Raw genomic sequence first — 15,866 nt, forward strand, 5'->3', positions numbered from 1 at the left:
GTTGTGTAGAGGATGGATTTGTAACTTTTGATTTTATTTTCGTCCATTCTAAGCAAATTTATTATTTCTACCAAGATGTCCTTCAGAGATTTATTGTGCATTATTACTGAATTTGAGGAGGCTTATCTGCATTATATGGGTGAAATCTACCATCCATATTTCTCCAAGATTAAATAGGATCTTTAAAGCATCTTCCTGTTATCTGAGATTTTCATTAAGTGAATAGTGACATTTAGACAGTGAAGGATAAAGTTTTGCACAAATCCTTTAATTAAACCCTAAATATTTGGGCTCCTTTTTTATTTTTAAGACATTAATATTTTTATTCAGTAAGACTGCATTAAATTGATCATTTAAAGTGACAGTAAAGACTAATATTTTTCCCTACATTTCGTAAAAATTGGTTTCACAAAAAAATGAAGCACTGCTGTTTTCAACATTGATAATAATGTTTCTTGAGCAGAAAATCAGCACATTAAAATGATTTCTGAAGGATCATGTGACACTGAAGCCTGGAGTAATTCACATCAGTAATCACATAAATAAATTATATTTTAAATATATATTTTTTTTAAATGGTAATAACATTTCCCAATTTCTTACTGTATTTTTGATCAAAAACATAAAATTGAGAGATTAAAGAGACATTCTAGTTGTGTACGCTCTCAGTAGTTTGTTTAATGTCGTAAATACTGTTACAAACATTCCTGCTACGGTAAAGGAATGTGTCTAAATAGTTCAATCACAGAAAAGCTAGCAAATAAATAAACATTGCTATTGCTGTACAGAAAGTGTGTTTTTACTTTTAGACATTGACAAACATATAATTGTAATTACATTCAGAGCAAGTGCATTATAAATACTAATCAGACCCACAGTTTCTTTTCTACTTCAGGTACAAACCACATATTCCGCTGAGGCCTTGTTTTCTACAGTCTTGAGGTGGGAATCTGTTGAACCCGTCCTATACTCCGCACATCCTGTGTTACATATGTACATTGATATTTCATTCCTGGTGTCATTTCAATATCACATTAAGCCCCTTGTTTTTGTTTCTCCAATATTAAATATTTAAATCCATCACTTTTTAAAGCTCGCACAATATCGTGAAGTGGACACAGCATGTCCTGTACTGTATAGTGCAGAAGTCTGGGACACTGAAGGTACATTGAGGTTGAGGGTTGATGCGCTAATCTTACAGCCCAAAAGCGTAACCATCTTAGAACAGTTTTATCTAAGTCGTTCTTTCGTTCCATTATAAAAATGTGCAACATCTTTTAGAATAAATAGTTCCATGGTGGCAGCAGACCACTAACATTATGGCAAAAATTATGGTGTTATTTAGCCTGCAGACATCAGTCATGAAGGAATAGTTCAATCAAAATTGAAAAATTACGGATAATGTACTCACCCTCTGACAATTTAGTTTGTTTCTTCATCAGAACAGCTTTGGAGAAATTTATCATTGCATCACTTGCTCACCAATAGAGTCAATGGGTGCCGTCATAATGACAGTCCAAACAGCTGATAAAAACATCACATTAAACCACAAGTAATCCACATGACTTCAGCCAGTCAAATCCATCATTAAAGTGTTTTATACAACAGTTCTTTCTGGTTCTCGAATCTGATTGGCTGATAAGAGTGTTGATATTAGAGTCCAACAGAACTTGCCGTACTTCTCACAGTGTCAAGGCGGACGTCCAAATCCACTATAATCTAAAATATATGCTGTTTTATGTTGTTTTAGGAGGTTTTCAGGCAAGAATATACTTTTTTAAAGTTCAAATATGCAGTTTGTTAATAAAGGTAACATCTATTTAAAAAATTGCATCAATGTTTTCGGACATGTGAGCTCCAGGGCGTCAGCGGCCATTCAGTGCTCATGAACCCGCTGAGAAAAGCCTCACCTCAGCCAAAGCTTCTGGAATTTACCACTGGCTCTGATGTCTCTATAGTGGTTAAACGGTGATATAATTAATTTTGGGTAAATCTATCATGCAGTCTTTGGTCTTATTAATCTATTATTTGTTCCAGAGCAAATAGTTTTGTTTATGTTAATTCAATGCTCTAAATCAGAGCGCTGCCTTTGTACTTTTGACTGAATTGCCTAGCAACTTTATGATGGATGTTGTTGTTTATTATTAAATATTATTATTCAATAATTTGTATATAAATAATAGTAATATTTAATAACAGTGTTTAGTATTGAGAAACGGTGAGTGTTAGTGTGTTAGTTACATTGTTCCACCATTAGATGGCGACAAGAGACTGTTTTTATGGATCAGCAGTAAAGACTTTTACATTGAAAAATAAACACTGCTATAAACGGAAGTAATGTTTTTTTTAAAGATTTTTTTGGGGGGCATTTTTGCCTTTATTGTGACAGGACAGATCAGAATTGACAGGAAGCGAAGTGGGATCGGGAAAGGTTCTTGAGTCAGGATTCGAACACGGGAAGCCTGTGAAGTTATTTTTACTTTCAACAACAGCTTGACGCAGTGAACAAATGCACTGAGCAGCACTGTCATAAGAAATCACCCTTAACAGATGAAAGATATTAATGTTACGACAAAGATAATGCTTTCCTCAGCGGACATTCAAACTAATGTTTTATTGTGAATATAAGATTGAGCTGAAGCATGAATGCTGTATCAGATGCAGACAATCACACTAATTCACCCCTAGTTAAAAAATGCCATTTTTTAATTAGTAATGAACTTGGGCTCAGCTTTTAAACTGTCAAACAGAGATTTGAATCTATGGCAGAAGGAAATAGTTCTGCACAAAAGAGGGTTTTAAAAACTCTACGTTGTTCATTCTTATGCATTTACACACTCGTGCCATCGAACTGTTGTATAAATACAATATCACACTCCTAGATGTGAGATATGGCTGTATATTGGCCTTGTGCCGAATCACAGCTGTGCCGATATACAGCCATATCTCACATCTAGGATTGTGATATTGCTCATTTATTACACGGCTCTGTGTAATACTCAATTCTGACTGGCCAGTCATTACATTTTGAAGTATGTTATTCCCCGATAACTACCGGTAAAAACTACCATCTGGATAACTGCAGTCGATGCTATTCGCTTGCTATGAACATTTTTTTCTTCAGTATTTTGTGTCTAATTATTTAGTTTTGTGGCAAGTATCTATGTAATAAGTGGGATAATGTACATCCAGCTGGTTGTTATTGCAAAATAAAGCCCTTCAGTCTTCGTGTCTGGCTGCTGATAAGTCTGCCGGGCTTTATTTTGCAATAACAACTGGCTGGATGTACCCCTTACTTAAACTGCAAACTTCAAACATGTCCTCTATCCATAATATTGCAAAAAGTCATCTCATCTGAATCCGGAGAGAAATCTGCCCAGATGAAGCACCGTTAAAACAGCTCTAACCAAATAAATCGGAAATGTTGACAACATTTTCACTGGAGGAAGCTTTATAATGTTAATTCACAAGACATTACTTGACGGACTGGAATTTGTGTGGATTATTTGTAGGTTATTGTGATGTTTTTATCAGCTTTTTGGATTCTGACGGCACCCATTCACTACAGAGGATCCTTTGTTGAGCAAGTGATGCAATGCTCAATTTCTCTAAATCTGTTCTGATAAAGAAACAAACTCATTTACATCTTGGCTGGCCTTAGGGTGAGAACATTTCCAGCAAATTCTTGGGTGAACTATTTCTTTAAAAACAATAATAAATAGTAGAACACTGGTGTCAAAGACTTTTGCACAATTTACCTTCATTATTGTACACATGGTATATATTCATTGGATATACTGTATATAATATGCTATATGTAAATAAATATAATATATAATATATATATGAAAGTGTCTAGCTGGTTTTATTTTATAATGAAGTCATTTGTAATCACACATCACACTCACTACAAGAATAAATAGCAATGCATACAAAAAGACCATGCTCCACATAAAGCAAAAAACAATGAAACATGAGGCCCTTCCTGTGTTGTGTGTTAATGACTTTTGATTCCATTAGTAAAAGAATACCGTGATAATGAGGTCAGAATGTAATTTTGGGTGTGAAATACACATTTCAAGCAATAAGACGTTTTCTTACCAGCAGAGTTTGCTAATGTCTCAAAAAGCCATAATGCCATCAAATACAGTCATCACAATATTTCCAGTATCAATACAGATTCAGCACTGTAGTAATGTCAGTATATTGTGATGTATTCTACATTATGTTGGCAAAAATACCTTTGCGAATGTCATTAGTGTGAGTGTGCTCTTAAAAAGAAAGAAACACCAAGCAATACTCAAGTACACTTGATGGTAAAATGGGGAAAACTGTCAATAATTCACAGCAATAAGCTTCTTGTAAGACATTTTATGCTTGTTTGCAAATCACATATATAGTGATATTTACCAGACTGCACACAGTCTCTAATAAGTAAGTAACAATGGAGATGTGCCAAAGCATGCTGACGGACAAGCACCGGTCAGTTCTCGCACAAATGGTACTATAATGTTTGTCTGAGAGTCTCTGGACACACAGTCGGTTTTGAATCAGTTCATGTTGAAATATACTCTGTACTAAAACTCAGCTCAAATATACCAGACCAAAGCTTTCTGAGCGAATACGGTACTGTTAAGACACATTCTGTTCTTAAGTGAAAAAAAACAAGTGAAAAAGTAGCACACATGGATTAAACATTTAGTTGATAAAAAAAAGGCTGTAATGACTTCGTAACGAGGTAAAAAAAGATAAATGAGATCTCAGAATGGAATCATTCAAATCCATCGTGAAAAGGTTTCTTCACACAATGGTTTTCAAGTATAAATGTTCAAAAGAAAATGCTACCAATATAAGCATATTTAATTTGCAATATTATTTCATATACAGATGCTTGTTTAAGACAAAAAGGAAGGTTTCTGTGCATAAAAATAAGGAATGCAGTCATTTACAACAAAATATTGCACATCAAAGTCAAAAAAGCAGTAGAACACAACAAAACGGTTCATTTTTAGGATGCTTTCTCCCAACTACCCGACTAATATATATGTGTGTGTGTGTGTGTGTGTGTGTGTGTGTGTGTGAATTTAAAGAGGTTCTTTTAAGTTCCGTTAAGTCCAAAACGTCCCCAACAGTGCCCCATTCAAACAACGTCAATTATTCTCAGATATCCAAATATCTCCAAAACATTTTTTCCAAAATATGGCATCATCATTCTGTGAGGCATTTCATCCACAATTTCTATGTGCTCTACTATGCATATACTAGACATAAATTATCCCACTGAATTATCCACCAAGGATGAGCCAAAAAGGTCATTTGAATTGAAACTATGTTTAAGAAAGGACTCAATGGTTTGAGCTTTCTCAGCAATCAGGATGTAGAATTGGAATTGGAATTAAAATGTAACCAATTAGAATTAAAATGTAATGTATGTGTTTTGTGTTATGTTTCAGTATAAATTGCCTATGAATATGATCATATACACAACATTTTCTATTTTCAGAAACATTATGACGATCTCATGACAAAAACGTACCTGTGGGAACTTTTTCGCAAGACGCGAAATATACCGGCCTGTACATTATTCTTACAGTAAGCAGTGTTGGGGAGTAACTAGTTACATGTAACGGCGTTACGTAATTTAATTACAAAATAAATGTAACAGTAATTCGTTACAGTTACTTAGAAAAATGTGTAATTAAATTACAGTTACTTATGAAAATGTTAAAGATTACAAATGGGGTTACATCTAAAAATTTTCTTTAAAAATCTGGGATATGTTGAATAATATTAATCTGTTGCTTTGCCTGTTTTTGATATGCACGATGCCTTCTGCTAAGGCCATTTATTAAAGCGGTGCTATTCTGATGCTTTTGATTGGTTTGAATTTGCGGTGCACCACGTCCGCCAATTAGGTTAATCCTCTTTGTCAGGGCGTTCATCGTCCCCTTTGTGTATTCGAGACCAATGTTAAAAACATTCTTAACAAATTAGCTAGCCTGCTAGCTGCCTTTACCAGACACACACTTGTATTTATGAACCCTTTCACAAAAAATATCGCATTTTTTCTCCTTGAATAAGGTTGGTAATGTCAGATCTAACTTGCGATTTTATCACATTAACCCATTTTAATTTTGAGTGTCATTTGTAAAATCAGTGTTTAGACTACTGCGTGATTTTCAGCTGAAACGTGACTAATGATTTGAAGGATGAAAATCCACTGCAGTTTAGTTTATTTTCAAATAATATAGATCGAGTTTTCTCAAGGGCTTGAAACTTTTCTCTATAATGATCGATGTTGACCTAACGTGCCACCTAGTGGACAAATCTCTCAATTAGTCTGTCCCATTTTGTCTTGCAAAATCGAGCTATCATCTAGTGAAGCACCCCAGTTTGTCACTGAATCTAAGCAGTGTTTTAGATAAAATGTAACTTTATTTGAAACAATAAAAAAAAAAAAAAAAAACAATACCATGGATTTTATGACACAGCTACAATGATGGAGTCTGTTTGGATTTGGCAGTATCTAGTCTAGAATCTATTCTTTCTTCTGTTAGTGAGAAATAATTATTAGCCCTGTATGGTATAATGATTTCCCTTCACACATAGTGGTAAAAAAAAAATAATAGTATGCAGATTTTTACTATTTTTTTATTATATCAGTAAGAAGAAAAAAACGTGTTTTTACTACATTATTATAATCTAGAATTGTGTTTTCTCTTAAATATAACTAAAAATAATTATCTATTATTTTAAATAGATGCTTGAAAATGATTTAGTTGAAAATATCCATTAGAAACTTAAAAGTAATCAAAAAGTAATCAGATGTAATCAGTTACTTTACTTTTCTAAAGTAATTGAAAAGGTACACTACTTATTACATTTTAAATAGGGTAATTTGTAATCTGTAATCTATTACATTTCCAAAGTAACCTCCCCAACACAGTAAGTGACAGTAAGTGAGTTGTCAGTTCTCACTTGAAATATCCATTGAGTGGCACTATAACTCTAATGCTCCGTGATGTTTGAAAATAATGTACCATCTGCATTACACCTAAACCTACCCGATAGTATGAATAAAAGCGAATGTGATGTTAAAACATAATTGCAAGCATGCCGTTTTAGCTTGTTTTTTCGATCGGTCACCATTCAGCTCTTTCATTGTGCTTCATGTTTGTCATGGGATTCGTACCCAAGGATTCGGCATCCTAAGTCCAATTCCGTACCGGCTGAGCTACCGAGCAAGCTTATTATGTCGGGAAAGTGAAACATATGGAGCTGTAATCATAACTGTGTACAAAAATTATTACAAAATGCTCGCTGTTTTACTGCCTCTAGTGTTCATTTCTGGTTGAAACAGCAGTGACATGTAATTATTAGTACGTATTTCACATCTTGCGAAAAAGTTCCCACAGGTATGTATTCGTCATGAGCTCAGGTAGAAAATGTTCTATATTTCACCATATTTAATACATTAAATAAACCAAAATTAAAGAACGCTTCCTGGAATGCTCCAATTTACTCACTATTTTATCCAGTCAAAAATATGGCAATAGTAATAAGCTGTCAAATTTACATTTTGTTTTGGTGGCTGTGCTAATTAACCCTTCGCAGGGAGTTTGACTGACAGGGGATATGACCAATCATAATGTCAAATCTGCCATTTTGTCTGACAAACAAACCAGACAGCAGGGTCGGTGGACTTAAACTTGAAAAATGGTGTATATTGACATCTTTCAGTCGTTAAAACAAGATAGCTTCTGATGGTTGTTCAGGTTTATTTTGTGCTATAACTAGTAATAAGGAAGAGATGATCGTTTCATGTTCCGCTTGAACTGAGGCACTACAGAGATCTGTCATGACACATTAAAGAGCCACAAAACGATATGTATTGTTTGAATTTCTTTTCCAAATGACAAAATTTGAAAGCTAAGACTTTGTTTCATACCAAAAGTAACCTGTTCTGTCTTATCTGTCAGCAAGTTGCCAGTGTCCTCTTTGCGAAAGGACAATAGACAAACTCTGTTTGCAAAGAGTGATGACATTTTTTGTGGGCGGAGCTTATCTAGTGGCAGAAAATCACAGTTATCAAGTAGCTGCCTATGGAAGCCATGGAATAAAAGAATTTAAACAAGGTTAATTTAGATTTAAAATTCTGACTTTATTCTAGCAATTCCGAGATTATATCTCACAATTCTGATAAGAAAAATCAACTCTTTCAACTTCTCTATTTTCCCCTCGGTTTATATCATGCATATCAGTTTATATCCCACCCTCCTGGCTTTTTTCCCCTTAGAATTGACATATTCGCTATTGTTGAGTTACATCGAGTTACAAAGTCCGAAATATGAGATGTAAACTTGAATTTGCAAGAAAAATGTCAGATTTGTTAGATAAAATAGGTAAATGTTATGTAAAATGTTATAGGTTCGAATAGTATTTCATGCTGTAACTGTAGGGGCTTATACAATATGTCCCCTATGAACTGCATATGTGCATATTGTGTAGACTTGTAGATTGTTTACATCAAATTTATGCTGTAAAACTAGAGTAATCATAGCAGGTTTAAGGTTTCATCCATAGTCTGTTCATTTAAACATCTGCATTTAACTTCAAATGGTGTCTTTGAAGACAGTATTTTATAAAAATGATTTGCATTTCGTTTCTGACATCCAATGGCACAACAATATTTTTTTTTCTTTATCAATGAATTGTACCCATTTGCCTCCACTTGTTACCAGTGTAATTCTGCCACCACAATGCGTGCACAGCTGCAAGTAATGTAACTGGGACGTCTACTCCAGACTGGTCTATCCACCTTTTTTCTTGTAAGCGTGGCCTGGACCATTTTATGGGTCCGGCTTCCAGTCTCATTTGCATCCAGCAATTTTTAACTGGTACAAAACAGCTTGTTTTGCAGCTTGATATTGCAAATTGTTGTGTTTTACCATATTATTTTAATGTATCATCTTAATTATGAGAACACTGGTTTGTAGTGCAAACTGTTTTACTGTTTACAGCACGTTGTTATTCTTTTCATTATAAATACATTTCACATTTCAGGAAATATATGGACCTAATTAGTCAAAAAAAAAATTCTGTATTTATTTATTGTAATAATAACTAATGAATGTCTTTGAACTCCAATTCTAAACTCCAATTCTACATCCTGTGGGTTCTGACCAAGTTGATGAATTGACTTTTTCTGAATCTTGCCATTTTTCACCATATTCCTCAAAGTAACAGCTGCCCTTAAAACTAAACTTGAATGTAAAACACTTGATGGTTGCCAAGCTTGAATAAATAACATCGTAAATGTATGATAAGGCAAACTCCTTTTTCTTTTTGTACGCCTAACCGTCACACAGGTGTACTTTTTGTCACCCATAAACTGCTGTGTTGTAAATACAGGTATATCATTTCAAATGCTTTTTTGAAGGACACCACTTCCTGTGACGGGGCTCTTTAAATATTTCTCACTCTCTCTCTCTGCTTTCTTCCACGGAGCGGACTGAGTGCACACAGAGAGAGGAATTACACAGCACAGCATACTCACTCACAGCAACAGAAAAGAAGAGATGAAGAGCTCGGGGGAGGCAGTGAAGAGAAACCGAAGCGTCATGTAGAGCCATGTTGAGCAGAGCTTCAGTGGATTCAGTCACACAGTCACCAGTCCACAGGGCTGACAGTTTCACATCAAGATTAAGGTTATATCTGGTGACAACAGGGCAGGAGGCTCGAGAAAGCATCGTAGCTTTAGATGTAAACTGGTTGCTCCTGGGCTGTTAACAAGCGGTACATGGCAGCCGGCATAGTCTTCATGTGAATCTGTTCGGCAAAAGCGATCGTCAAGTTCAGTTACACACAAGCGATACCAAAAAGCAAGTGCTAAAATCATGTTATATGTGACCCTGGACCACAAAACCAGTCATAAGGGACATTTTATTTTAATTGAGATGTATACATCATCTAAAAGCTGAATAAATAAGCTTTCCATTGATGTATGGTTTGCTAGGACAATATTTGGCTGAGGTACAACTATTTGAAAATCAGGAAACGCGTTTAAAGTTGTGCAAATGAAGTTCTTAGCCATCCATATTACTAATCAAAAATTCAGTTTAGATATATTTATGGTAGGAAATTTACAAAATATCTTCATGGAACATGATCTTTACTTAATATCCTTGCATCTTCTGGCTAAATTACTTCACTGTAACAAAGTATTTTGTTATACAAAGCAGGGTTGGGTGGAAAAGAAATCCCAAATGAATCAACATTTTGCCACAACTGTTGCAGATTAAGTTTAAAATGTAGTACTGCAGGAACATTCTCTTAAAACTAAGTATTTGGACACGTTTGTGGATCATGTTCAAAGTTAATGATAAACTACACTTCTGGTTACACCTTTGTGAACTTCACACAGAACTCACACTTACACATTGGTTGATTTACAGTGAGAAAAGTGAAAGCTGTCAGGGCAACATTTGATAGGCTGTGATCTACATGAAACAGAACTAAACAGGGTGCCAAGTTTCCATAGTTTCATGATCGTAATTTAAATAAATGGGCTCATTACCTCATCAGAGAAATAGTGATGAGAAAAATATTATGTTGTTAGGCAGGTGTGGCAGCATGGAGCTCGATCGTGTTCACCCCTGACTTACCTCACCAACTGCATTTGACAGAATGTGTACAATCTTCTCATGAGGGGTGGCCACAACACTCTGGCTATTGATTTCAATGATCCGGTGGCCGACACGCACCCCACCGCGCTCCGCTATCCCTCCTCTCATCAGACTGCAGATCTGGAGGATGCAAAATAGAATAAAGTTGTACTTCAGACTAGTTTTTATTTTTGTAGTTTCCATTTTCAATGTAATTTTTGTTAAAGGGATAGTTGACCCAAAAATTAAAATTCTTTCATTAATTAGTCACCCCGATGTCGTTCCAAACCTTTAAGACTTTTGTTCATCTTTGGAACACAAATTAAGATATTTTTGATGAAATCAGAGCTTTCTGCATAGACAGCAACTACCACGTTCAAGGCCCGGAAAGGTAATAAGGACATTAATAAAATAGTCCATGTGACATCAGTGGTTCAACCTTAATTTTATGAAGCTACGAGAATTTTTTTTTTGTGTGTAAAGGAAACAAAAATAATGACTTTATTTAACAATTTCTTCTCTTCCTTGTTAGTCTTTGACGTGTGTTCAAAAGAGTACCATGCGTTTGCATTCCTCTGATTGAAAATGCAGGGTCAGAAAGCTCTCGGATTTCATCAAAATATCTTAATTTGTGTTCTGAAGATGAATGAAGGTCTTACGGATTTGGACATGAGAGTGAGTAATTAATGACATAATTTTCATTTTTGGGGGAACTATCCCTTTAAAGCTTTAGTAATTCAGTTGTGAGTTTTATTAGTCATTAATAAAATTCTTAGTTAAAGAAAATGAGAAATGCTGCTTTGGCAACTAGCTGTAATAAATTAAGTGTATTCGATTTTATTTTTTTTTAGTGTTAGTGTTTTAGTTGTAGTTAAGTATAATAACCTAATTTATTCAAAATAATAATAAACCAATTTATTCAAAATCATGTAACTTTTGAAAACACATTACTACTACTATACTATTATAATTATTACAATTATGGTCAATAACAATTATTATTTTGATGTTAAGTCTGATAAATGACTTATATTATAATTCTCTACTATTCTCTACATATATTAAAAATACATTAAAAAACAATTTTATCATTTTAAATGCTACAGTTGATTTTAGGCATCACAAATATACAAAAGCCAATAGATTAACCTAAATATATTTTTTTCAAATACCCACAATGCCATTCTGTACACTAAATCCCAGCTGATATCTCAGGTCTGGTCTTCTGATGAGGACAGTGGTCACAGGTGGGCATCTCACAATGTTGAGCTTTATTCTGGACTGATTCTTCAATCCCTAGAAGACAAGAGCAATATGTTTTACACATTAAAATAAATGTAAAAGAATTGGTTACAAATAAATATGTATATAAACATCTGAGAATCAAAATTAAAACTTTTAAATTACCATCATTGTACTTAAATGGATAGTTCACCCAAAAATGAAAATTCTGTCACCCTCATGTTGTTCCAAACCCGTAAGACCATCATTCATCTTTGAAAAAAATAAAATAAAATATATATATATATATATATATATATATATATATATATATATATATATATATATTTGCGATGAAGAGAGCTTTCTGACTTTTAACGATTCCAGCCAAGGAAGAAGGGTCTTATCTAGCAAAACGATTGGTTATTTTCTAAAAAAAAAAAAGACAATTTATATACATTTTAACCTCAAATGCTTGTCTTGTCTAGCTCTGCGTCTGTTCATGACAGTTAGGGTATGTCGAAACACTCCCATCTCATTTTCTTCTCCAACTTTGCTGTTTTACCTTTTTTTGTAAAGACCATTTGATCTTTTTTTGCACGTTCATTTTGTAAACACTGGTTGGTACTTCTGCAGCGATGTAGGACAATTTTGAAGTTGGAGGAGAAAATGAGATGGGAGTTTTTTTACACACCCTAACTGTCATGAACCAGAAAACACAGATTTGACCCAGAGCTAGACAAGATGAGCATTTGAGTTTAAAAAAATACATAAATTGTCAATTTATTTAGAAAATCATTTCGCTAGATAAGACCATAGAAGTCCACTATATGGACAGAAATCCTGAAATGTTATCCTCAAAAAAACAATTTCTTTACAACTGAAGGAAAAAAACCCATTTTGGATGACAAGGGGGTTGAGTAAATTATCTGTCAATTTTTGTTTTGGAAGTGAACTTCTCCTTTAATTTGGGTTCTAAAGACAAACAAAGACCTAATGGTTTTAGAACGACATGAGGGTGAGTAATTAATAACAGAATTTTCATTTTTGGGTGAACTATCCCTTTAAGTCCACTTGATTTTGCACCTGCTGTACCTTGATAATACTCTGACAGGTGGAGAGGGGTAACCCCACCAGGCTGGTGCCATTAATGGACATAATCTGGTCTCCGATGTTCAGCCTGCCAGACTTCTCGGCCGGGCCGCCGTGCATCATATTTGCTATAATAACTGTTGGCAGGATGGAGCCCCAGCCCGACTCTACAATCACCACCCCAAGTATCTCTCCCTTCTGCTTCTCTATGTAAACCTGTACACACACACACACACACATATATCACTACTAACACGACTGATAATACTGACATTATCATGGCAAATTCTCAAAATTTCACAGTAATCTTCTGTTTCCAGCAGGCATGTGCTGTCCTCTCACATCTTTGCAGTTCTCAGACTTGGAAAAGTGAATGAGGTCATCGTTGTACATGTCCTGTGTGTTAAGGAGGTCGCTGTACTCTTTCTGGCTCAGATCCTCTGGGTTGATGCCATTGGCACGCAGAAACTCTTGGTACGCCACACTGAAAGCCTGGCCAATGGACTGAGCTATGAGCTGCGCCTAAGCACAAAGAGGAATCAGGTTAAATTAACAACTAATATTTTATTCTATAATGCTTACATGCTTACAATTCGATGTATCTAAGCATTTTAAGAAGCAAGCACTTTAACAAAAAAAAAAAAAAACAGATAACAGCTACACACATAAGGGTCAAGAGACGACAAGGGTGGTGTTCCTCAGGACAGTCGCATACATGCCTTTTTGCCCTTATGTCACTGCTGTATGCTGTGCTGTGACATACGCTGTGGCATATACAGGCTCTTTAAATTCAAATAGCCTCTGCAGCTGAACAGAGAAAAGGTCACTTCCCGTCTACTGATTCAACCCACGCAGCAAGACGCCCAGGAACACCATCTGGATAAATGCTATTAGAGGTCACCACAATGCCCAGTAACTGCAGTACTGAACATGCTGGGAAACAATGAGAGCCGACTGAGAAAAATTAGGCAAATATGTAGGATTCAATTTGGTAAAAGTACCAAGGGCTTTATGTTGTGGCTGAACTTTTCTTAACCGTGGTCAAACAACTGTAATTAATGGCCTAGACTGGTTTATTGCGTTCATAAACCGCAACAACAGCAGTATGGGGAAGTGTGTAAATCTATTTTATATTGTTTTACAATGCTGAAGCAGTAAATTGAAACCGTCGCCTTAGCAGCTGTTTGATAAGGTCACACTGACACATAGTTCGGATGAAGAACTCACATCTTCAGACTCAAATACGTGACAGATCATCTTGTATTGGCGCTTCTCGTCCTGAGCCGGGTCAGAGGCTTCCATGTTCTCCTGAGAGTCGGAGCGAGGCATTCTTCTTCTGGCCATCAACACCACGATGTTCCCAATATCAGCGATGTAAGAGATGGTCCTTAAAGGGTGGTCCATCATGGTCTCCTGTAAATCGGGAGAAGATTATAGTGGTAAGAAAACTTTAAACACTCACTTTATATTAATCATAGGGTGACCAGATGTCTCATTTTTCCTGGGACAGTCACATATTTCAGCTCTATTTTTAGTGTCCCGGGTATTTTTTAGTGTATTTTTAGTGTTCTTTCATGCGAGAACAGCCTAATGAAAGGCAGCCAAGCTCGATGTAGAACAATGTTAGCATCCAATCACAATTTGTTATCAATTAACTTGCAACTAGTGAAGGCGAGATCATGCTGAATGACACCGATTACAGTTCTCTCAGACAGCGTGCGATCAGTTCTCCTTGCGTCTGATTTGTCAAATACACGCAGTTGTCAAAATTTCCATCGTGTGGAGTATCTCACATAAATACAGTCAGTTATGGCTTAAGTGAATGTAAACAGGTGGGTGAAAACCGGATGTGTCTGTATATTACATTTATGCATTCGGTCTTAAAGGGACGGTAGCCTAATTAGCCTGCCTGTTTGTTTTATTAATGTTAACCATTGTCTGTTTAATTAATGTTAAACAACAAAAGATGTTAAATAAATTAATACATGTTAAGCCTACTGTATTTGCCTTATGGTTTATAATTTGAGTCAAAAGTTTTTGAACAGTAAGATTTTAATGTTTTTTTTTTTTTTTAAAGAAGTCTCTTCTGTTCTCCAAGCCTGCATTTATTTAATCCAAAATAAAGCAGTAATATTGTTAAATATTTTTACTATTTAAAATAACTGCTTTCTATTTGAATATATTTTAAAATGTAATTTATTCCTGTGATCAAAGCTACATTTTGAGCATTAATACTCCAGTCTTTAGTGTCACACAATCCTTTAGAAATTATTCTAATATGCTGATTTGCTGTTCAAAACAACATTTATTATTATTATTATCATCAATATTTAAAACAGTTGAGTAATTTCTTTCAGGATTCTTTGATAAATGCTGTTCTTCTGAACTTTCTATTCATCAAAGAAACCTAAAAATATGAGAATATTAGAATGATTTATGAAGGATCTTGTGACCAGAGTAATGATGCTAAAAATTCAGCGATGAAATCACAGGAATAAATTAAATTTTAAAATACATTCAAATAGAAAACAGTTTGAATGGTAAAAGTAGTAAATGGTAAAAAAAATATACTGTTTTTGCTGTACTTTAGATCAAATAAATGCACAAGAATTTCAGAAATGTTTTTAACGGTAGTTCAATTTCCCTGAAAGACATGATTATTTTATCCTGATACTACTTCCTTGAGATTGTAAGATGTCTTGTAGGATGTCTGCACTGGTATTTTAAACAGTTTTGGTCAAAAGTGCTTCTCCCCCGGTTGGCACAGTGAAACCAAAATTGCAGTTATAGGTGATGAAGTACCTGTGAGTCTGCATTGAGCACTTTGATTCTCTGAGTGGAGATGAAGAGGTCCACCTCTGTCATGGGCTGAGCTTCACCTTCTGGAGC

At 35.0% G+C, this 15,866-nt stretch overlaps 1 protein-coding gene across 2 annotated transcripts in view; it reads right to left on the reverse strand.

Annotated features, from left to right (window-relative positions):
- Nucleotides 1–783: 783 nt before the first annotated feature.
- Nucleotides 784–15,866, reverse strand: part of apba1a (amyloid beta (A4) precursor protein-binding, family A, member 1a) — a 32,547-nt gene continuing 17,464 nt past the window's right edge. For both annotated transcript variants that reach the window (XM_073839340.1, XM_073839339.1), the window contains 7 exons: nucleotides 15,780–15,866; nucleotides 14,205–14,390; nucleotides 13,320–13,499; nucleotides 12,981–13,193; nucleotides 11,841–11,960; nucleotides 10,665–10,805; nucleotides 784–9,828 (listed from right to left, as the gene is read on the reverse strand). In XM_073839340.1, coding sequence (XP_073695441.1) covers nucleotides 9,757–9,828; nucleotides 10,665–10,805; nucleotides 11,841–11,960; nucleotides 12,981–13,193; nucleotides 13,320–13,499; nucleotides 14,205–14,390; nucleotides 15,780–15,866 — 999 coding nt within the window. In that variant the 3' untranslated portion in view covers nucleotides 784–9,756. The remainder of the gene's footprint in view (nucleotides 9,829–10,664; nucleotides 10,806–11,840; nucleotides 11,961–12,980; nucleotides 13,194–13,319; nucleotides 13,500–14,204; nucleotides 14,391–15,779) is intronic.

The sequence above is a fragment of the Garra rufa genome, chromosome 5, assembly GCF_049309525.1.
Source record: "Garra rufa chromosome 5, GarRuf1.0, whole genome shotgun sequence".
Classification (NCBI taxonomy): Eukaryota; Metazoa; Chordata; class Actinopteri; order Cypriniformes; family Cyprinidae; genus Garra; species Garra rufa.